The sequence below is a fragment of the Barbatula barbatula genome (genome assembly GCF_947034865.1).
Source record: "Barbatula barbatula genome assembly, chromosome: 4".
Taxonomy (NCBI): Eukaryota; Metazoa; Chordata; class Actinopteri; order Cypriniformes; family Nemacheilidae; genus Barbatula; species Barbatula barbatula.
Window position 1 is genome coordinate 4,576,534 of NC_136768.1, and position 22,291 is coordinate 4,598,824.

Consider the following 22,291-nt stretch of genomic DNA (forward strand, 5'->3'; position numbering starts at 1 on the left):
GGTAATGTACTCTGCTATCATTTCTTTACCGTCACAAAGAAATTCCCCTTGAAGCGCACAAATGTAACTGGTACAGATAACCGCATGTTATTCAAGAAGGTTGAAACATGCATGTTTACATTTTAATGTGCGCTAAATACCTTTGCATGCAGAGAACAAAATGTAAAACATGAAAGTGGTAGGGCATGTCTTTGTAGATGGTAATGGTGTTGTAATTTCATGCCTCGAGGAAAACCCCCTGAAATAGGTTTACTGCGAAGCAAGCATGTAATGGAAGGTTAATCCAAAAATGATAGAGCGAGATTCAGCCCACGTATGTAAGAATAGAATACAGACAAAAGCTTTAAAGGCGCAGTAAACCACTAGCACAACGAAATATATTATGCCAAACAAGATTAAAATACACTGATTTTTCAATTTAGATTAAAGAAGAATTTGATGAATGTCAGGTGACTGTTTTCAAGTTATTTCCTTTTAAGCTCAATTCATTTACTAGAAAAGATGAAAGGGATGTGTATGCCTCTTTGTGAGACACCTTTGTTCTCACTGTTTGACATTTGCTGTGACCCATGCAGCCGTGTGCGAAAACAAAATACGTTACGGAGCCACGCTAATGTTTTGACTGCTTACTCCATTGTAAATTTCAATATATCCCTGCTGAAAAACACGAAACAAGTTCTACTGGACTCAATAGCCTGACAAATACCCTTATGAACCACTAGCTGTTTACCATGAAAACCAGTGCAAAATCACTTTAAGTTTGGCTGTTACACCCAAGCAATACAACAACAAACAGGCACAGTAGAAACCTACAGAGACCATTAGTTTCTGTTAAAGGAGCAATGTGGAGATTTTAGCAGCCCCCTCCCATTCAAAGCACTACGGTGGGTGACACAGGACAAAGGTTTTATCACGTTTTCACTTATTTGCCAAAGGAGATAACGTATTTTCGAAATGCGCTCTGTAGAGCAGTTTGTCCGTTTAGGGCTACTGTAGAAACAACATGGCGTATTCCATGGAAGAGGACCCGCGGTGTACGTTGATAGGAGTATATTTTTCAGCAGTGATGTGAAATGTCAGTAAAACTTTAAGGATTATAGTTTTTGTTCTGAAAACAGTTCATATCTGTAAACGTGCACCATAACAAATGATGATTCCTCAATACAATATAGTGTGCGCATACGCAGCATTTCTTTGTCGACATAGCCTTTTGTCACAATATTTTTGCCTAGTCTAGAGTGCACTTCAACCATCACAATCGTGTAGCAACAGAGACGGCTAAAATGGAAAGTTGCTGAGGTCACAATGTGGTGTGTTGCCTGAATACCCAATAGAGGGACTCCCTTTAGGAAAAAACCACACATGGTAGTATCATTTATCGAGTGAGCAAAAGCAAAGACAGATGACTGTATGTGTGTGTAGTCTAGCCTGTGCTATAGTGTCAGCCGAACAGACACACATTTTTTCTGACTAGACTTCTTTAAGTTTTTTCTCTCGTCTCAGCTCAATTGTGATTGTAAACGAGTGGTTAATGTTAGATGGAACAATTCTAATGTTGTCTGTATTGCCTTAGTGCTATACAAATAAAGTTAAGAAACAACGAAAAAAACAATGCAAAATTTCGTCTGAAAAAAGATAGTTCACCCAAACATTTATATTTTTTCTCTTCATATACCCCATGTCATTCCAAACCTGCAGAACACAAAACAAGATATTTTGAGATACGTTGGTAACCGCATTTGTCCCCATTGACCATGGACACAACCACAGAGACATTTCTTTAAATATCCTCTTTTGTGTTTCTGAAGAATGACTCCTAAAAACGTTGATTGACGCTAGGGTGAATAAATGATTTTTTTTTCAGGAACAGTTTGTTAGTGTACGAGGATGCAGATCAGTCCAATGTGCAGTTTTCGTGCCGAGCTTGGCCTTCGTGGCAGCGCTTCATACGCACACATCTGTTTCTCATCGACTCAGAATTCCTGAGTGGATTTGAGGTAATTTGTGCTTGGGATGTTCTAAAGACAAGCAGCGGACCATCTCAAAGCCGGAATCTGCTTCATCTGTCTCCCGCAACTTCAGGTCACAATTTTTTCCTCCGAGAGCATCGTTTACAACTATCTGTAACCATCTAAATCTGTTCTCTGTCAGATATTTGCACCGGCACGAAAGCCTTGATTGTGTAATCAGACGAGCTGTTATACTTGCACGGAAAGGTTCAATGTCAATCAATTGATGAATATGTAGTAACTCAACAGCCGACTTTTTTGTGTGGATTGTTTCACGTCCTGGTTGAGGACCTATTGCTTTCAAAACAGCAGAGGCCATCAGCTCCTGTTGAAAAAAGATGTAAAACTCAGAGGTCAAAGGTCAGGGGGACACTCACTGTAGTGAGGTCAGGCAGAATGGCAATGTTGGTTCTAGGCCAACAAAACCAGGGATTAGTCTCTGGGGAAAAGCTCTGTTTGACCAGTGCTGTCATGAAAACAAAAGCTTTGTTTCACGTGACCAGTGCTTGCCAAACGAGTAACTGCAAAAAAATGGAAAGCAAATGAATTGTGTGATATGTTTAAATATAAGCGTGACTGTTTACAAACTTCAAACTCAGATTTACAACCTGCAGAGCCCCCTAGTGGTGAATCTAAAGACTTACAAAAAAGGGCAGAAAAATAACTCCATCGGATGATCCAGGAAAGCTAAACCTAAAACAGCCGCAAGTCAACTTTCAATTTCAAGCTATGAACATTTGAAATATCTCTTGATTTCTAACGGGTCCATGGTTTTGACAAAGAAAACAGTCTGGTTGAATTTAAAATAAGCATTTTCAACAACATCACACATTTATAAGACCCTAATAATTCCTGACTAAGCCAGCATGACAAGTATTTATGTCTCAAACAAACATCCAAAACCAGCACCAATCTGACCATTCCTGCCATTTCAAAGTATAGTATAAAATCGATATTTTTATAGTCTGCAAAGATGTGTTTTAATCTGCAAAGTATAAAACATACAAGAATTCGGTTCAAATAACACAAAATTCCAATCCATTAAAGGCCATTTTAAAATAAGCGCTGGATGAAAAGAAAAAAGGCAGCATTCTGGTAATAGCAGCTGTCCTATCTCAGTAAACTTAATTTCAAAACAGGGCTCTAATAACAACATTCCAGGACACTCTCTCTCTCTCCATCTCTCGAAGTCTTCAGGCCGGATGGGCTCTGAATAAGTGCACATAAAGAGGAACTCATTTCTCCAGCTCCCACAGAAACACAGTCACGCTGGACTCGGTATTCTATTTTTGAGCCGCCTGCTATTTATAGAAAATTCTGTACCTTATAAGAGGCTGAAGGAGGAAAATGGCATGTGCAGGGGGATCTGATGGCTACGTTTAGGGGTCAAACTTGTTTAAAGAAACATTTGGCTCGGTAGTTTATGGAAAACTATTTTTTTTAAGACAGGAACACACGGAGGAGGGCATAATAACAGCATTTGGGGGGCATTTAATTACCATTTTCGTTCTCTCACAGAGATATCAGCAAAGCAAATCTTTATATATGTTCCTTTTCTGCCGATTTAACCAATAAATAGCATTAACCAATAGTCATAACCTGTGATTCAAGCAAATCCAGATGCACACATTCAAGTCCCATCAATTTTCCTATTAAGGTTTGTGCAACACAAATACTTCATATGAACAGTCAAATATTAACAGTGCATATACATCTTCTTAAGTTCTTGTTCAAATTCACCTCAGTGACGATACATTAAGACAAGTGCCAAAGTCCTCTGTTGAGAAGTGCTCCAAGAATTTGGAAATGCTAATGGCCCAAATGGATTTGAGCCTAAACATTCTTACCATTTGCCATTTGCTGGCCAACAGATATTTTATCCCCTCAAACTCACGCACGCCACTGGCTGAAACCTGAAAATGACACATTTAACCTTTAATGCTTTACAGTGGAAATCTAACTAGTATTGGTTGTTGGGGAGATCAAGTGCAGTTGAGGTAAAAACAGTTTTAAGATCTATGTGAGAGTTTGTGAAGGGAACTCATTGGTATAAGAGATAACTAATAATACGGTTTGGAATATCCAGTTTGGTGATCACGTCCACAGCTCTTGTACCCAGTACAGTCCTCAAGGTGATACGGCTGAGCTGCTGCAGAGACAAAGGGTTGCCTACAGAAACACAGATGAGCATGAATGATTCATAAACTTTGATGCAATTCATACAGATTTGAATCAGACTTTCGAACATAATTCTTCACATTGGCCGTGCTACGTAAATAAAGAAACACAATCTCCTCTATTTTGACATCGCCCTCCAAGGTAACCAAATAAAGACACAAAAACGATCAATAAAAACAGCATTCCAGAAGATAAAAGCATTTGTTTTATAAAGCTACATTTGATAGGCTAAAAGCAAATGTTTGCATTCTGAAATTCATTCTTGAATGGTATTACCAGGCAAATATTTATGCGCTCCTTGGTCACCGTTTCTTATTAAAGTCGTTTACATTCTAAACAGAGTGGCACTTGTTGCGCTGGGACAGAGTAGCCGATGTGTCTTGCGGATGAGTCTTGTGACGGATTCCAGACCTGACCCGACTAAACTAGAATTGAACCTTAGATCATCATCATCATAAACTTCCAATGAATGCTAACAGCATCACACTGAAAACATCATGAGCAATACCAGGGAAATGAAAATCTCAGTTTTGTACACCACAATATAAACTCTGTCGAATTCACTTCCTGGTTATATTTATGTAAAAAACATATTGAACCAATATGATGTAAATTCATTATATTATTTGTGAAATATATCATTAAGTTAAAGTTATTAATTAGGTATCATCTACCATAAAAACAAACGGTACAGGCTACAATGAATGCATTTAACCATGTGCACCCTCTAGTGGACACTTCCTGTCCTACAATCCACGTCACAACACAAGAAAAGCAACAGAGCTTGTTAAGATGTCATGAGATTTTGATTTAAACTCACCGTCACAAAGCTGAAGGCAGTGGGCTGCGGGTGTGTCCGGCCTCGTGAAGTCGACTGGCTTCTTATCCTGCTTGTCTCTGGTGTAAATGTTGGCCCCGTACTCCACCAACAGCTCGATCATGTCTAGATTGTTAGCCTTAGCTGCATGATGCAGGGCTGTCTCGTGCAACCTAGCGGCATTCACTTGTGCACCTTCACACAGAACAACACACACATAATCGCAAATAGCAACATATATATATATATAATATGTAATAAACAGCTTTAACTGAAAAGCATCTTTAGCTTTGTTGACTTTAGATCCATGCTTTTAGATCCAAACACCGTCTGTTTTATTGTTTGTGTGATGGTTATTTACACTGCCTCCTAAGTTATATATTTAGCTCATAAAATACACATACTTTTCTTGGTTAATGAAATTTGAGTGTACCTGCATTTAGAAGCACCTTGGCACAGTCCAGATGTTGGTTCGCACATGCCACATGTAGCGGAGTACCATAGTACAGATCATAGGCCTCAAGACTTGCTCCTTTAGCGATTACCAACTTCACACAATCTGCATTACCTGCGAAGTCACATAAAAAAAATGTTTTCTCACAAAAAGTGAACTGCAAATAAAGATATTTTATACTGGATTTCATATAAAGGCATCCGTCAACACACACCTCCCATGCAGGCTTCATGAAGTGGGGAGGTGGTCCGGGAGGTAAGAGTGGGGTTGACTTTTGCTCCGTACTCTAGAAGAAGACGCACACACTCAAAGTTCCCAATGGAGCATGCCTCACACAGCGGGGTGCTTCCGTCTACGTTCCTCGCGTCTACCTGTAACTCCAAGAGACGATATTTATTAGATCACTTCACATATACTTGCATCATATGAGTCAACTGTGTATGTGAGTGTGTGGGCTTGGTTTTTATATGTTAGTGGGGACCTAAACCTGAATGCACATCAACTCATAGGGACCAAAATTGAGGTCCCCACGGGTTTAGGGGTCGGGGATCAAATATATACAGTTTGTACAGTATACAACTCATTACGCCCAGCGACTTTCCCCCACGGGTATCACTGGTACCTGAGCCCCAGCGTCCAGCAGCAGCCTCACACACTGCGTCTGTCCCCTTGTAGCAGCCTCGTGGAGGGGTGTGATGGAATCCACAGCCACGATATTCACAGAAGCTCCACTCTGAATCAAACCTTGCAGTACAGACACCTGACCCTGATACGCGGCCTTATGAACCTCTGTCCTTTCCGCCCAGAAACCTAAACATGCACAGATGTAATGCAATAACTAGAAATGTAAGCAAAATGTTAAAGTACTAGTTTAGGCATACACTGCAACACTTTGTAATGTTTACATTTATTGATAAATAGTTTACAAACATTGAAACGATTATGGTATGACAAAATTCCTTTATGCATTAGCAGTTGAGACCAACAGAGATCATCACATTTGCCATTAAAATCAATAGCCTGTGTTTTAGGATGGTAATTAAATAAAATAGTGTTTTTAAATTTGTATTAAGACTGTACGATCTGCTTAGATGTCATTTGCATATTGTTGCGTTATGGCACAAAGTAACGTTACAGCGTCACTGCGGCACTACTATACCGTACATACACCTGAACTTACCGATGTCACCGAAAAAATAAGGTCGTGCTGTTACCGCCTCCATTTCTGTTTTCACTAAAATTGCTTTACATTAAAACCGAACACCAAACAAAGACCAAGAAAGGCCGAATTTTGCCGTGTTTATATCGTGCGGCGTGTGTTCTGTATGTCACGTGAGCTCATTTCTTCCCGAACCTGTTGCGGTTTACTATGAATGCTGGGAGTTGTAGTTTCAAGCACAGTATTTCACTTTTGGGGAAGAATAACATTTTAAAAGCACAATGAATTAGGTACAGATTTTGCATTGACAGATTAACTTGATGTATTGGAGCACAGATTATTTGGGGCTCTAACTAAATAAATATGCACAAATTAAAAGATGTCTTTACTTTTCTGTCATTGTAGAAGTTATTTAGTTCATAAACATAATAAAACAAATAAGGCATCTCATGAACATAGTTTTTAAATAAACCCAATTGATGTCTATTAATGCTCGATTTTCCTAAATAAATCATTATTATAGGTGAGATGATCAATGGTGCGCTTTAAAGTGTCTAGTTTTGGGACCACCGCCAGAGCTCTGGTGCCCGATATAGTCCCCAGGATAACATGGCAATGCTGCTGAAGAGACAAAGGGTTACCTGCACAAACACATACTTAAGACTCAAATACTGTCAAACATGTGATCATGTATCAGATGACAAGAGTCATATATATTCTCAATTCATTACTTCTAAAGAGGTTTTCCTCCCACCTGAGCTTTAGAACAGGCCGCGTGTAAAGGGGTCCCAAAGTAAATGTCAAATGTTTCATGTTAATAACACAACTAATATTCAATATACAATACAACTCACCTATGTCTCCATAAAACTTTGACCTGGATGCGGTGCCATCTCACAACAAAGCATTTTTTCTTTTAAGTGGATTACAAATGATAAGATACACAGCAAATGTTTAACAAAATCCGATGAACTTATTTATCTAAAAGATCTTTACACCAAATCATGTTTTAAAACAAACCTTACATACGGCAAAATGCCAATAAGTTAGTATTAAAATTTCCATTACTTTGCTTTGTAGTGTGCTATATGCCTCTTCATTTGAGCAAGTTAAAATGAAGTAGTTGAAAGAAATAACAAACACTCAGTTTTCCACAAGTTAACATATTTACTTTGCAGTACAGAAATCATTTGAGCCCCATTCGTTCAGCATTTGTTTAAAACATTGGTGACATTTTTGTACAGGGCCATGGTCATGTCAATACTGCCAGACATTTTGGTCCTTTCTAACACAGAGGTGTTGAGAACTTGGCAACTACTACCTGCTTCTCTGTACGCTCTGAGGTGAGGGAGAAGGCGAGCTCCAACACACACTAGACAAGCAGATTCTAGACTTACAGTTAAGCAGCTTTTCCCATTGACGTGTGATAACCTTCCTGTTTAGTAACCTTAAAATCACGCATTACCCATCAGAAAAGAGATGCAAGACAAAGCTGAAGAAAACACCATCAAAGCAACCACCCTTCCAACAAGTGGCACAATTAACAGATACTAGGGGTCAGTTGTCGAATCACATCAGCGTATTGCAAATGAATACTGCATGGTTGGACACAGATTACATTAACGATTACCCACACTGTGTGTGCTGATGCTTCCCTTCGAAGTGTAAACGCAGGAATATGAGATATACTGAGAACAAAAGATTCGTAACTAGTTGAAGCACCAGTTGTTATTTGTAGGAAAATAGTACGCCTTCCTGGAAGTTATCTTCCAAGTTGATAGTTTCGTCTGAAAATAAACGTGTGCTGTTAACCTGACAGAACTCAACAGATCATATCAATTTTTTACCAGTCCTCTGCTGCTTTAGAAGGTTATCATGTTCAAAGAAAACACCAATTTTTTAAAAGTACAGACTTTCACTTGAATACATCTGATCATTTGGCATATTTGGACTTAACACATACCATGTCTAAGCACGCCGAGATAAAAATCTCATGATGGTAACTGAATATAGGGCATTGATATACAATCAGTGCAACATATCTCATTTCCTGATTATAAAAAGCAGACCGGCAGAACCTTCTCCCCTTCTCCCACTGAAAATGCTAAATTTGTAACGGTTTACATGAAATTCCATTATGGGCAAAACATACACTTGGATAGCCAGCTTGCCCACTTTTCTTTTTTTTTCTTTTTTTACATTAAGATTATGATCGTCTGAATATGTGATATTCAAGAGCAGCTGGAGCTGGTTTACTGCTCGGCCACGTCTCCGAAGATGTCGTTCTTCTTGCGTTCCATTTCGGCAAAGTCAAACTCTGTGCCCGTCATTCGCTTGTAGATGTCTTTGATGTCATCGCAGGTTGTTTCGAAGTGGGTTGTGGCATCATAGGAGCGAGAAATAAAGATCTAGTAACAAAAAAAAAAACATGAAATCGACCAAAATACAAGACACTAATATTATAGGGAATGATCATCATAGGTGAAAAATGTGCCTTATCTTTTCAAACTAAGCGTCTGTTATTTCTGAAACAGTCTTTCACTATGAAACATTTCCCGATATGGACGTAATTAGTTACAAAAGGGGTTTCATATTGTCTGTAAAACCCTTTTTATATCAAGTGAACGCAATGCAGATTATGCAGACACTCAACACTTTGAATCTAAACTTGAGAGGAACTATAAACAAGTTGTTTCCTATTGCTTACAATAAATGTGTTGCATTCTGAGGACCTACCTGACTGTCCGATCCCATGTCAGTTGGTGCGTACAGGTCACTGATACTCACAAACCTGCAGAAATATCATACATGGTGAGCCTACCATCAAAGTAAGTTTCAGATATCAGTAAGCCCACACACAGACAAACACAAACGTACTTCTGCTCAACCGGTTCCAGGAGATCTAGGGCTGGTTTGATCTCTTTCTCAGGGTCATTGGTTTCCACAGTGGTGCTGATAATTGCCACATATTTACCCTGTGCTGCCACATTGTGTGCGTAGGAGATCATGCACACGTAGATGTCTGAAAACAAATTAAAAAACACGATTTTTATTAAAAACCCTACAATGCATTTACGTTTGCATGTTTGGCAAAAGCTTAATGTGGCTTCCTGTCAAACTAACCGTGCTTCCTGTTGACCTGATTCTGAGGGATAATGATCTGGCAGGAGTTGGCATCACTGGTGCTCTTGATGGGGTGGTTCATGATGCAGATGACCCGGATGACCTGACCCACCTTCTTGGATCTGTCCATGATGTAGCTGGGGTCGCAAATAAGCTGCTTACAGCGTGCAATCTGATCATTAAGAAGAAGAATATTGACGTTACATGCTCATTCGGGAGAGTAATCTGGTGTTACGCTTGGATTTCCCAACTTGCACCTCTACAACTCACCTCTCCCTCTGATTTGACGCCAACCACTTTGCCGTTCTCTATGACAATGTCCTCAATGGGCTTGTTTAGCATGTATGTTCCTCCATAAATGGCACTTAATCTGCAAGTTACAAAAACAACGTAATGAAGCATTGATAGTCAAGCACTGACAGGCTTAAAGCGATGTGAAACTGAATGTAATGATCAAATGAAGTATGTGGTGAAAACTCACCTGGCGAAGCCTTGGGGCAGCTCTCCCAGGCCATAAAGAGGGTACAAATATGGACTCTTTCCATACCTCGCCAAAGATTCACTGTACAATTTAATCCTGTTTATCGTCTCCATGCAGGGCTGATCCAGGTAGCTGGATGGACACATGCAAACAGGCTTAACTTCAAGTGACAAACATGCTGCTTTTGTTTGATTCTACAACATTTTGATACCTTACTACCAAGTAAAGCAGACGTAAAGTAGACTGAATTGAGTAATATTTTTTAAACAATATTCTTTAGGTACAGTTTTGAAGTAGAGTGTCAAAGTAGAGGTCTTCACCGGTCCACTTAGATCCGAAAACCTGAGGTCCGGCCCGAGACCCGAGCGGGTTCGGGTCTAAAAGATTCACGGGAGCTTCGGACACGGGTCGGGTATATTATTAGTGTCTTCGGGTGTAAAGTAAAAAATTGTTTTGCTTAATTGGACCCGAGAAGACCTCTAGTTCAAAGAAATATTTTTTTACGTACTCATCTGTGCGGTACAGAGCAAGAGCGTGGCCTGTGAAGTCCACTACATCCTGCCCAAGGTCAAACTTTTTGTACACATCTCGCATGGTGGTCTTGTTGGGGTCCACACCCTCCAGGGTCTTTGGGTCATTCTGATCAAAGTTGGCAACAAACACAAGGAACTTCCTGAAACGTCTTTTCTCAAAAAGTCCCATGAGGCCTGAAAGAAAATGAACACATTAAAAATAATTTTTAAATCATCAGCTATAATGGCATGCTCTTTATTTTGGTGGTGGAACGATAATGGGTTCACTCTTTAGTTATATGTTGCATTTCTCCTTTAGCATGCAAGCATGAAAGAGGAAGCATCAAAAAGGAAGCAATGTTCGAGTCTAAAATCATTCTTCCTTTTTGAACCACACTAAAAACACTCCAAGCAAAGGTAATTTGCAACAAAGTATCTACCCTGAAATGTCACTTACTTGATGCCAGTGCTTCTGTCTCAGTGGAGGGCACTTTGTAGATGCTGCCCTTTTTGTAGACAAAGCTGCCCTCGATCACTTTGAAGTCCAGGTAACGTGTCACCTGTGTGATTAGCAGCATACGGACCAGCTGACCTATGACAAAAAGGTGAAATACGCTCTAAGATCCTTCCATAGAACGTCTGAACTATCTTGGGGGCCAATGACATCTTTATTTTTGAGCCATTCGAGTGTAAAAGGTTCAAAATAAGTGTAACTGTGATATCCAGCAGTTCCCTATCGATACTTCACTCGTACTGCGTAGCAGGACGCTATGGGAAAACTCCTTTTTCTCCGATGACTGAAGCAATTCAAAAGCGCAGTGAAAACTGCACGGTGATTGGTTGGAAAAAAGCAGAGCTTTAAACCAATCGTAGCGGAGCTGCCGGACCAATGGCGATGGCACCCGCCAAAATGGGCGGGGCTTATGGCTATATAAGCGGACACATCGCCGTAGGGTCTTCAGATCTCTTCTCCTTCAGCGACGACTCGTCTTCGCTTCCCGAGACTGACTGCTTCGCCGTCGAGAGAGCACCTGCAGCGGATTCGACCTTCGGCTCAGCGCCTTCGCTCCAGCGGATTCATCAGCGGCTTCGCTCCGGCGGCTTCTGTTGGCGTCTTCGCGTGTGAGCGGCTTAGCGATCCAGCCGGTCTTTTCCCTGCCGCTATCCGGCGAATCTAAAGAGCAATTTTCACGCTTTCTTTTCAGAGAGCGTTTAGAGCAAATTTCCTGCGGCATTTACGTGCAGTTTTCACTGCGCTACAATGCCGCGTCGTCCCTGTCGCTCGTGTGGGGTTTTCCTGCACGCTGTCGACGGTCACGACGAGTGCGTTTCATGTCTGGGTCTCTCCCATGCAGAGAACGCGCTAAAAGAGACGGAATGCTCTCACTGCGAGAGTATGAGTCTCTCCTCTCTGCGCTCGCGGATAGCTTTCTTTTCAGAGAGTGACTCCGCCCCTCGATCTCCGCCGCCGCTGCTCGCACAGGACTCTGTGCGACAGAAGCAGCGGGGTAGAGGAGCTAAGCGCTCGGGGAAACGCGAGCTCACGCCGGCACGCCGTGCCTCACTTTCCCCGCAGAGAGATGTTTCCCCGGTTTGTTTCACCCGAACAGATCAGCGTCCACTGGCGGCCGCCTGTGACATGATCTCGTTCGGTGGAAACGAACCGGAGGATGACGACGCCATGTCGTTAGCGGCTTCAGACGGGGAGGAGTTAGCGGGCTCGCTGGATGACCCCGCCCCCTCGCCGTCTCCAGAACCCGGCGGACACGCCCCCAGTGCGGACTCCGAGCTCTTCCGGGTCCTCACGAAGGCGGTTAACGAGCTGGGTTTGGAGTGGTCTCCCCCAGAGGAACCCTCTCGCAGCCGCTTGGACGAGTGGTTTTTGCCGGGGCGCCGTCAGGCTCCTCGTCAACGTAACTCACCGTTCTTTCCAGAAGTTCACGGCGAACTCACGAAGTCATGGCGCGCCCCCTACTCGGCCCGTCTTCGACCTTCTTCCTCCTCTGCGCTCACCTCCGTGGACGGCGCAGAGGAAAAAGGATACGAGAAGCTACCCCCCCTCGATGAGTCTGTGGCCGCACATCTGTGTCCGCCCGCAGCCATCGGATGGAGGGCTAAAGCGTCTCATCCTTCCAAGCCGTGCAGGACCACCTCGGCCCTCGCTGGACGCGCATACTCGTCCTCAGGCCAGGCGGCTTCAGCGCTTCACTCCATGGCTGTGCTCCAGGTCTATCAGGCCAAGCTCCTCCAAGGCATGGATGAGTCCGACCCTGACCCTGCGCTCTTCAGAGAGCTACGGAGCGCGACGGATCTTGCTCTACGCGCCACCAAGGCCACGGCCCAGGCGATAGGCAGATCCATGGCCAGCTTGGTGGTGCTTGAGCGTCATCTATGGCTGACGCTCACGGAGATCAAGGATGCGGATAAGGTCCCCTTCCTGGATGCTCCTATTTCCACGACCGGCCTCTTCGGACCGGCGGTGGAGGGTTTCGCAGAACGCTTCACGGCAGCGCAGAAGTCTTCGCAAGCCATGAGGCACTTTCTGCCTAAAAGACCCGGATCTCGGCCGGTGGCGAGCCATCCTAAGCCAGCCTCGACGCAACAGCCGGTAAGAACCCCTGCTGCTCAGAAGGCTTCGGGAGCTGACAGCCGTCAGCGCTCCCGATCTGGACGGCGCTTCCCGCATCCTCAGCGACAAGGTCCCCGGCCAAAGATCACGCTGGACCCCGCGCCTCAGGCCCCATCCTGAGCCCGATGCGAGGAAGAGGAAGGCTACAGGGCCCGCTCCAGCCGGCCCTCCTTCAAAGACTGCTCTCATGTCTGCCAGGTCACCCCGTTCAGTTCCGGGTGCCGGCAAAAATGTTTTATTAAAATGCAATGTTGGAAGTGCGGGGCCTTTTCTAACGCCCACACCACATTCTGCAAAATGTTTAATAAAACACAAACTTTGTCAAAAAAAGAGCAAACTTCCTCTTCCATTGTTCCTGGGAGTCAAGCCCCCAAAAGGCGGCGTATCTCCTCTTTACACCCAAACCCTTGCCACCCGGGCCAAGGCCTGGAGAGCCATCCCCGGGGTATCAGACTGGGTTCTGGAAATAATATCCCAAGGATATTCACTCCAGTTTGCTCGTCGACCCCCGCGCTTTCGCGGGGTCGTCCCCACCCGAGTGCAGGACTCAAATTCTCACGTTCTGCGCACGGAGTTGAGGAATTTACTGGGAAAAAGAGCCATAGAAATGGTTCCCCCAGACCAAATCGAGTCAGGCTTCTACAGCCGGTACTTTCTAGTACCAAAGAAGGACGGCGGCTTCCGCCCCATCCTCGATCTCAGGCATCTGAATCACGCCCTTATGAAACGGCGCTTCAGGATGCTCACGATGAAGCAGATCCTCTCGCAAATACGCCCAGAGGACTGGTTCTTCTCCCTGGACCTGGAAGATGCTTACTTCCACATTCAGATAGCCCCTCGTCACAGACGATTCTTGAGATTCGCCTACGAGGGAATTGCTTATCAATACACGGTCCTTCCATTCGGACTTTCTCTAGCTCCCCGCACTTTCACGAAGTGCATGGACGCGGCTCTTTCCCCTCTCAGACAGAAGGGAATCCGCATTCTGAATTACCTCGACGACTGGCTTGTTCTAGCCCAGTCGGAGGACGAGCTAAAGTCTCACAGATCCCTCCTCCTCAGCCACCTGGAGTGCCTGGGACTCAGGATCAATCTTGCCAAGAGCGCACTGTCACCCAGCCAAAACATTTTGTTCCTGGGAACAGTCTTCGACTCAAAACGCATGACCGCCAGAATTTCTCCAGACCGAGCTCTGGTCATTCGACGGCTCGCGGCCTCATTCACACCCGGGGTTTCACGCCCCCTCAGGGTTTTTCAGAAAATGCTAGGTCTGATGGCCTCTGCATCTCAGGTACTGAGTCTGGGCATCCTCCGGATGCGCCCCCTCCAGTACTGGCTGAAGCCCAGAGTTCCTCCACACGCTTGGCGTCTTGGTCGACTGCGTGTTGTGGTGAATCAAGCCTGCGTAACCGCCCTAGCCTCGTGGAAAGATCCCCTTTGGCTAGAGCAGGGTGTGCCCATGGGCTCCACATCCAGTCGGAAAGTGGTCACGACAGACGCCTCCAACACGGGTTGGGGGGCTCTGTGCGATGGCGACCCGGCCTTCGGCCTCTGGTCGAACCAGGAAGGAAGCCTCCATATCAACTACCAGGAAATGCAGGCAGTATGGTTGGCCCTCCGCTACTTCCTACCGGTGCTAAAAGATCGTCACGTCTTAGTCCGATCAGACAGCATGACGGTAGTATCTTACATAAATCACCAGGGAGGCCTCTCCTCAAGACGCCTTTTTTCCCTAGTTTCTCACCTCTTGGAATGGGCCCAGTCCAATCTGCGCTCACTGAGGGCAACTCACCTTCCAGGCAAACTGAACCGGGGAGCAGATATGCTATCTCGGAGCAATGTTCCTTCAGACGAATGGACGCTCCACCCCATGTCGGTTCAACAAATCTGGAAACTCTTCGGCAAGGCAGAAGTCGACCTTTTTGCCTCAGAAGACAATACTCACTGCCCGACGTACTTCTCGAAGGGCAAGGACGCCTTGGCCCACGCTTGGCCCAACCGGCTCCTCTATGCTTTTCCCCCGATCGCGCTCTTGCAGCAGACGATCAGGAGAATCAGGGATCAAGCTCACCGAGTGCTTTTGGTAGCCCCTCTGTGGACGAACCAGCCTTGGGTCGCAGATCTCTCCCAGCTGCTAATAGCAGCCCCGTGGCCCATTCCCCTGAGGCGGGACCTCCTCTCTCAGGCAGGGAACACGATATGGCACCCCCAGCCAGAGCTGTGGGCTCTGCACCTTTGGCCTCTCGACGGGAGCCTACGGACCTCCCAGAGAGCGTACTGAACACCGTATCACAAGCTAGAGCTCCGTCTACTAGACGCCTCTACGCCCTCAAATGGTCTGTCTTCGCCTCCTGGTGTACAACACGCGGCGCTGACCCAGTGTCCTGTGACGTATCACTGATACTGTCATTTTTACAAGAGTTGTTGGATAACGGCCGTGCCCCTTCCACACTCAAGGTCTATGTGGCGGCTATTTCAGCCTCACATACCCACATCGGAGGACAAGGAGTGGGCAAGAACGATCTTGTCGTTCGTTTCCTGAAGGGCTCCAGGCGGCTACACCCCCCTCGCCCTCTTACAGTTCCCTCTTGGGATCTGCCCACGGTCCTGAGGGCTCTAAAGGGTCCTCCCTTTGAGCCGCTGCTATCTGCGGACCTCCGTCCTTTGACGCTCAAGACCGCTCTGCTTCTCGCTTTAGCATCGGTGAAGCGTGTGAGTGACTTACAGGCTCTCTCTGTGAGCTCATCCTGTCTGGAATTTGGGCCTGGCGACGCCAGAGTCGTTCTCAAACCAAGACATGGCTATGTACCTAAGGTGCTCTCTACTCCGTTCAGAGCACAGGTTATTTCGCTCTCTGCTCTCCCCTCCTCAGAGCGGGATCCAGAGCTTAGTCTGCTCTGCCCAGTCAGAGCGTTAAGAATATACTTTGAGCGCTCCGCCCCATTCAGACGGTCGGAACAGCTCTTTGTGTGCTTCGGTGACCGCACCAAAGGGTCCTCGGTCTCGAAACATAGACTATCGAAGTGGATAGTTGAGGCTATATCGCTGGCTTACTCTTCCTTGGGCCTTCAATGCCCCACGGGAATTAGAGCCCATTCCACTAGAGGCGTTGCCTCTTCCTGGGCGTGGTATAGCGGTGTCTCTATAAAAGATATCTGTGCGGCGGCCTGCTGGGCTTCGCCGTCCACTTTTACAAGGTTTTATAACCTGGACGTTCCGGCCCTTCAGGCCCGGGTCCTTTCTGCTTGAATTAGGTCGCTGAGCCATGGCTATGGCCACGCCAGCACTTAATTACTTTGGGACGATAACCGGTCTAGGCCACCTTCTAGCTTGGCCTCTACCGCTTTCAGGGTTTCCCTGCTTTACTCCGTCTCCGAGCCCAGGCTCCGAGACCATTTATGTTTTTCGTTCCATCTGTAGCACGGCGTGATTATACTTGTTCCCCATAGCGTCCTGCTACGCAGTACGAGTGAAGTATCGATAGGGAACGTACTCGGTTACTTACGTAACCTCGGTTCCCTGAGATACGGGAACGAGTACTGCGTTCCTTGCCGTGCTACGAGCTGCTGTGTCGTCGCTTCAGTCGAAGTAACCTGAAGACCCTACGGCGATGTGTCCGCTTATATAGCCATAAGCCCCGCCCATTTTGGCGGGTGCCATCGCCATTGGTCCGGCAGCTCCGCTACGATTGGTTTAAAGCTCTGCTTTTTTCCAACCAATCACCGTGCAGTTTTCACTGCGCTTTTGAATTGCTTCAGTCATCGGAGAAAAAGGAGTTTTCCCATAGCGTCCTGCTACGCAGTACTCGTTCCCGTATCTCAGGGAACCGAGGTTACGTAAGTAACCGAGTACGTTTCGGGTGCTGAAACATGTTCCAAAACATGCACATTTCACATTATCCTTGGCTTGAATAATAGATGACAGAAGTGTAAATAGACAGAGTGGGATGTTGTTGCTTTTTACCATTGGCCATTAGAAATTTTGGAATGAGGTCCACGTTCCAGTCGCGGCCTTTCCCCATGGAGTCAGGCGGGCTGCCTGGAAGGCTGAAACGCTTGAACAACTGTGAACAGACAAAGAGAGGGCGTTAGTGTGGGATGATCACAGGCTTCAAATTCACTATCAATCCAAGTTGTTCAAAAACTATGTAAATCCCATGCGGCGTGAGCCACACAATTGTGCTTAGCACAGAAAGCTTGATTTCACTCCTTTGTATACACAGCACATGCATTTCTCTTGCTTCATATGCGATCTTTGATTCACGGCGTTTAGCGGAAGTATAAAAACCTTTTGGAAGAGCCATTGTGTCCTATGATGCCTTTAAATGCTGACTACGTAAGCACCTCACTAGTATTTGGGAAAACAACTTGTTTCCCGAAGTGAGACATTCAAAGCAGTATATACAGCTTTCATCTTCCTTCATTCTACTTTTCCGAACACCAAACAAGGTTTAAAGAAGAGCTGAGGTCAACAGGAGACTTACATCCTCCAGAGGGGTGATGGAGGCACTCTCCCCGCCATAGTATGAGTTCCTGTCCATGTGCAGCACTTTCTTCCCCTTCACGGACATGATCCCAGACAGGATGCATTCCTGCAGGAAACACAGCAGAGCAGCGTTAATACAACCTCAGATACAAGCAGCAAGGCTGAAAATACTATCACATTACAAAAAATGTATGGAATGTTCATGTGGCTGGTTGGTATTTTGGGAACACATATATAGAAAAAAACGTTATTGTAAGTTGCTTTGGATAAATGCATCTAGTAAATATAAAAGTACTGCTCAGCAACACTTCTAATGTTCTCAAACAAAGCTTGCATTATTTATTGTACAGAACAATACAAGCAGGCTCTGATGTTTTTAAAACGGGACACAACACATAATTTATTTGTTTTCATTTCAGGAGATGAAACGTTCCGTATGCTTTATATTACACAAATTCCGCAGCCGGAACAGAGAGCTCTCCTTAATGAAACCTGTTTATCTTTGCAGCTGTAAAAGATATCCAGCTGAACGAATAAAAGACATAAACTGAACAGTACCTAACTAAGGAAGATTGAATTAAGGTCTTAAACAAGACTTTGAAAACCACCCAAAACGATAGAAGCTTTGGGTCAAATTGGTAGAGCCATATAATCATGCCAAAAGCTGGTTTGTAATTATGAATTAAGACTTCTGAATAAATTCAGAAATCTGTATTAAAGACATGTTAAGAGTTTAGAATGCTTCCAAAATGAACTCCAGATTCACATTACGCCCCATTTCAAGGTTGGAATTTGAAAAAGACTGAACAGTTCATTCTTCTCACATGCCATAAAGCATTTCAGATCATGTGATGAGTGAACTTTACACGCAATGCAAACCACAGATCCCCACCATCCACAAAAACACTCTAAATGAGATTAACAACAGTAACTCTTTAGCTTTTTGTCATTGTGGGCTGAGCGCTCACAGTATCAACTCACTCGTTGGGGTTTGCTAGCCTGAGCAGCAAAATGCAAGCAAAAAAATATTTTAAAAAGACCTTTGGTAGACATAAGTGTAATTTATGTACATGACGAAAGCAGGATCCATATTCCTGATGCTCGAGTTAACACAAAGCTATCGAATGTGATACTCTATTAGCAAAATATATATAGTTTTAACCTCCTCTGTGATAGAATTTGTGGATGTTGTCCAAGCCTAAGCTCCTAAGCTTTGGATCTGTGTAAGCCAAACGGTGGTCAAAAGAGTTTTCAGCCTTTAGGGTTGAAAACTTGCTGTTCTTCACTCGAAAAAGTCAATTTCGGATGCCAACACTGGGCAAATCAATGTCCTCACAAATGTCCATGACTCAACATGAAAACCATCTCTTGGCTCGAATAAGGGGACCGCCTAGGAAAATGCCACAGGAAGATTAAGTTAAGGAAAGTTGTTTAACACAAAAGTCAAAAAGCTTCTTTAACACGAGATCTCAAGAATAAAATATCCTTACTCAAGTGGCATGATGAGGTGTTGGATTTGAAATTGCAAGCATTTTAATCGCACATCCTCACTAAATTGAACCTGTGTGATCTCCTAATAGATTTGGGAGCATCTGTGTGAGTGCACATTTTGTTGTGGTGTTTTCTGTTTTCATTAATGTACATAACACCCGAATAACTGAACAATGTATAAGGGTACTGTGAGCAGAGCTACAGTGACCTGCACAGCCATTCGACAACACAATTTCTACGTTTTCTAAGAAAACAAAGCATATTAGTCAGTTGAGTTTGTGACATTATTTTCATATTTTTTATTACTGCATGATATAATTCATTGAAATAGAAGTTGAATTTGTTTCATAAAGTACAAGGTGATTTTTATAATGACTACATTTTGTGTTTTAAGGTGAATTAAAGAAAAGGTTTCCCTAAATATTTTTAGATTTCTTTAAAAAATCTCATCTCGTTCTCGTGAACCCAGTCTCGTCTCGTGGGACAAGCGTCTCGTCACACCCCTAGTTAAATGTTTACAACCTTTCTAAACTTTACAGAGGAGCAGTATTGGCCTGACACAGATGCCATCTGCTTCTCAATAAGGAATAAAGTCAGTCTATGCCATTTCTATGGCTCTTTCAAGGTCTTCGACACCTGCAGTGATCTTGAGATTTGGCTTCATATAACTTGAGAATGTCGGCACGTTATTTCAACCATCAAATTGCTTGACACTCGATTTCCTTTTTCATTTTGACTTCATCTGCATTGCACAAGCTCGATCATCCTGCAGCCTATTTGATTTCTCTGTTGTCTTTATTATCTATGCCTGTCAATTCACTATGGATGATTCACCGCATTGTGCAGCATGTGCACAATAAGAGACAAGCCCAACACACATTATAAAGGCCAATTCCACATAACAGAGGCACAAAAAAACACTTGTTTCTTAATTTTTACTCTTGTGGGTACTTCACTTCTGGTCAGTACACTAGCCTAAAGGGATTATGCAATAAGCCATGTAATACCAAAGCTTTACTATGTTCAGAGGAACAACTGTGAGGAATTCCTCATAAAAAACAAAACGAGACATTTTGCCCATTCATAGCGCTCATAATACCTCCACCATTTTGGTCTGATTTACAGAAGTAAACATAAACGGTCACTCTTGGTTCCTCAGCAAGAGGTAGGCCAACCCCTTTTTGGTTTCTTTACCGATAGCCAAATGCACTCTATCAAAACATATATTTGGTTATCTTTCCAGACTTCCTGTTTTCTGTTTTCCAAAAACAAACTTAATTCATACTAAAGTGCATCCTAAACCAAAACCACTAAGCCTTCGAAATCACACTTCACAGTGAAAATATTACTATCAAAACGTATGTGGCAATGAATAATTTATAATTTTGTGAAGGTCAAGAAGGTTGTTGAGCAATAAACCAAAATGTGATCTTGATCCTAATGTTATGCCTTAGAAGGGACCGTCCCACAAAGTAAATTACGACCTTTGTAATGCAAAGTACAGTTGAAGTCGGGAGTAATTCTCATCACGGGGTTTTCCTGTCATGCTAGATGTATAATCGCTAAAGATTAACGTGCCACAGTCGTGCATGGCAGGATGTTTTCATTCTGAGATGCCAAAATGATATAGGTTATTTATAAACATTTAACTTGTTTTGTAAACATAACACAACGATCGAAAAATGTTTGTAAACTTGAATTTGATTTTTCCGAGATCAAAAGGACCAGCTATTACTTTAGACGGTGACGGATGGAAGCAATGAGGATTCAGTCTGTTTTGAGGGTGTGGTTGTTTACCGACCTATATTTGTGAAAAGAGTCGTTTCAAAACTGGGCAGAAGTCTACTTCGCACTTCATTTAAAAGAAACAAGATTAATTTAACCCTCCACCCTTAAAATAACAATGAAGTCAGCCTCTTGTTGATCACCTTGGTAACTCACTGCGGACCGTTCACCACTATCGTGTTTAGAAGTAAATATGTAACATAACGTGTAAAATTAATGTTTTTGAACAACATCTTTTAATAAGTAATTCGTAGTCATTTATAAATCGGCCTCAAACAGACCCCATGCTGATTTACGTTAGCACTGTCAAACCCGCTGTATGCAGAAAAGCTAATTTATAGGAATAAAAACACATATCGAGATAACAAAACGACATCCAAACAACAACTTGTATACGGCGAAACAATATTGACATTAAAATGTAAATGTTTTAGCACAATCGCCTAACGTTGTCATGAAATATGGTAACATTTAAAAAGCGAGGCCTGCCAGACAGCGGCTAGCATCATTAGCACTGATGCTAGCTAGCTCGTGGCTAATTAACACATTCCATAGAGTTAGAATAGACGCGGATTAGCATGTGGCTAAAATGAGCTTTTTCGTAAATAGCCTGCTAAACTGAGCAGTCCGTTTACAGCACCGCCTAGCAAGACCGACGCACACTTTGACTCCGCATTTTGTGCAGTTATTAACTATTCAAGCATGCGCAAGGGGTTACAAAATATCGTATTCATAAATTAGATACCGTTAGCCCAGTTCCCAGCACGATAACATCGTATTCTTCATTCATTTTTCCTCGTCTTTAAATCCCCTTTTCCTGTGCGTAGGGCCGAAGAAAATGGAGATCTTGCAAAGCTGGAAATGAAAGAAGTGCACTGTCACGTCACCCTGGTGGGTGTGGCGCGAGTGGAAAGCATGAAGACGTTGTTCTTTTTCTGAGACGCGATTGGTAGACTGTTCTGTCAATCACTGGAATCGTTGACGGGGGAGGGACCCATCAAATGTGGAACGAAACAAGTGGTGCTCGCTGAAGCAGCAGGGTGCGCAGAACTCCCTGACATGTCATCATCGGCGCATAAACCGATCAGCGACACCGCATGCGTGTTCTTTTGTCAAATAAAACTATATTTGTTGTTCTTATTATTGCTTCTTAATATGCACAAAATAC

General features: G+C 43.9%; 2 protein-coding genes across 3 annotated transcripts; both read right to left on the reverse strand.

Moving 5' to 3' along the window:
• Window positions 1-1,622: 1,622 nt before the first annotated feature.
• Window positions 1,623-6,835, reverse strand: LOC306893275 (ankyrin repeat and SOCS box protein 13-like). Of its 2 annotated transcripts, XM_079455047.1 has the most exons (8): window positions 6,639-6,835; window positions 6,081-6,268; window positions 5,673-5,829; window positions 5,438-5,572; window positions 5,008-5,199; window positions 4,080-4,178; window positions 3,857-3,922; window positions 1,623-2,334 (listed from the first exon to the last, which is right to left on the reverse strand). In XM_079455047.1, the coding sequence occupies exons 1-7, from the start codon at window positions 6,679-6,681 to the stop codon at window positions 3,900-3,902; spliced, it is 837 nt and encodes a 278-aa protein (XP_079311173.1). In that variant the 5' UTR covers window positions 6,682-6,835; the 3' UTR covers window positions 1,623-2,334; window positions 3,857-3,899. The 2 variants fall into 2 exon arrangements, with proteins under 2 accessions (XP_079311173.1, XP_079311172.1); XM_079455046.1 differs by lacking the exons at window positions 1,623-2,334; window positions 3,857-3,922 and having other exon boundaries at window positions 3,955-4,178.
• Window positions 6,836-7,758: 923 nt separating this feature from the next.
• gdi2 (GDP dissociation inhibitor 2) lies at window positions 7,759-22,096 on the reverse strand. The gene is made up of 11 exons (XM_079455353.1): window positions 21,869-22,096; window positions 17,846-17,953; window positions 17,326-17,425; window positions 11,191-11,325; window positions 10,730-10,928; window positions 10,222-10,353; window positions 10,011-10,110; window positions 9,741-9,912; window positions 9,495-9,639; window positions 9,354-9,408; window positions 7,759-9,025 (listed from the first exon to the last, which is right to left on the reverse strand). Exons 1-11 carry the CDS (start codon window positions 21,911-21,913, stop codon window positions 8,870-8,872), a joined length of 1,347 nt encoding a protein of 448 aa, XP_079311479.1. The 5' UTR covers window positions 21,914-22,096; the 3' UTR covers window positions 7,759-8,869.
• Window positions 22,097-22,291: the final 195 nt, after the last annotated feature.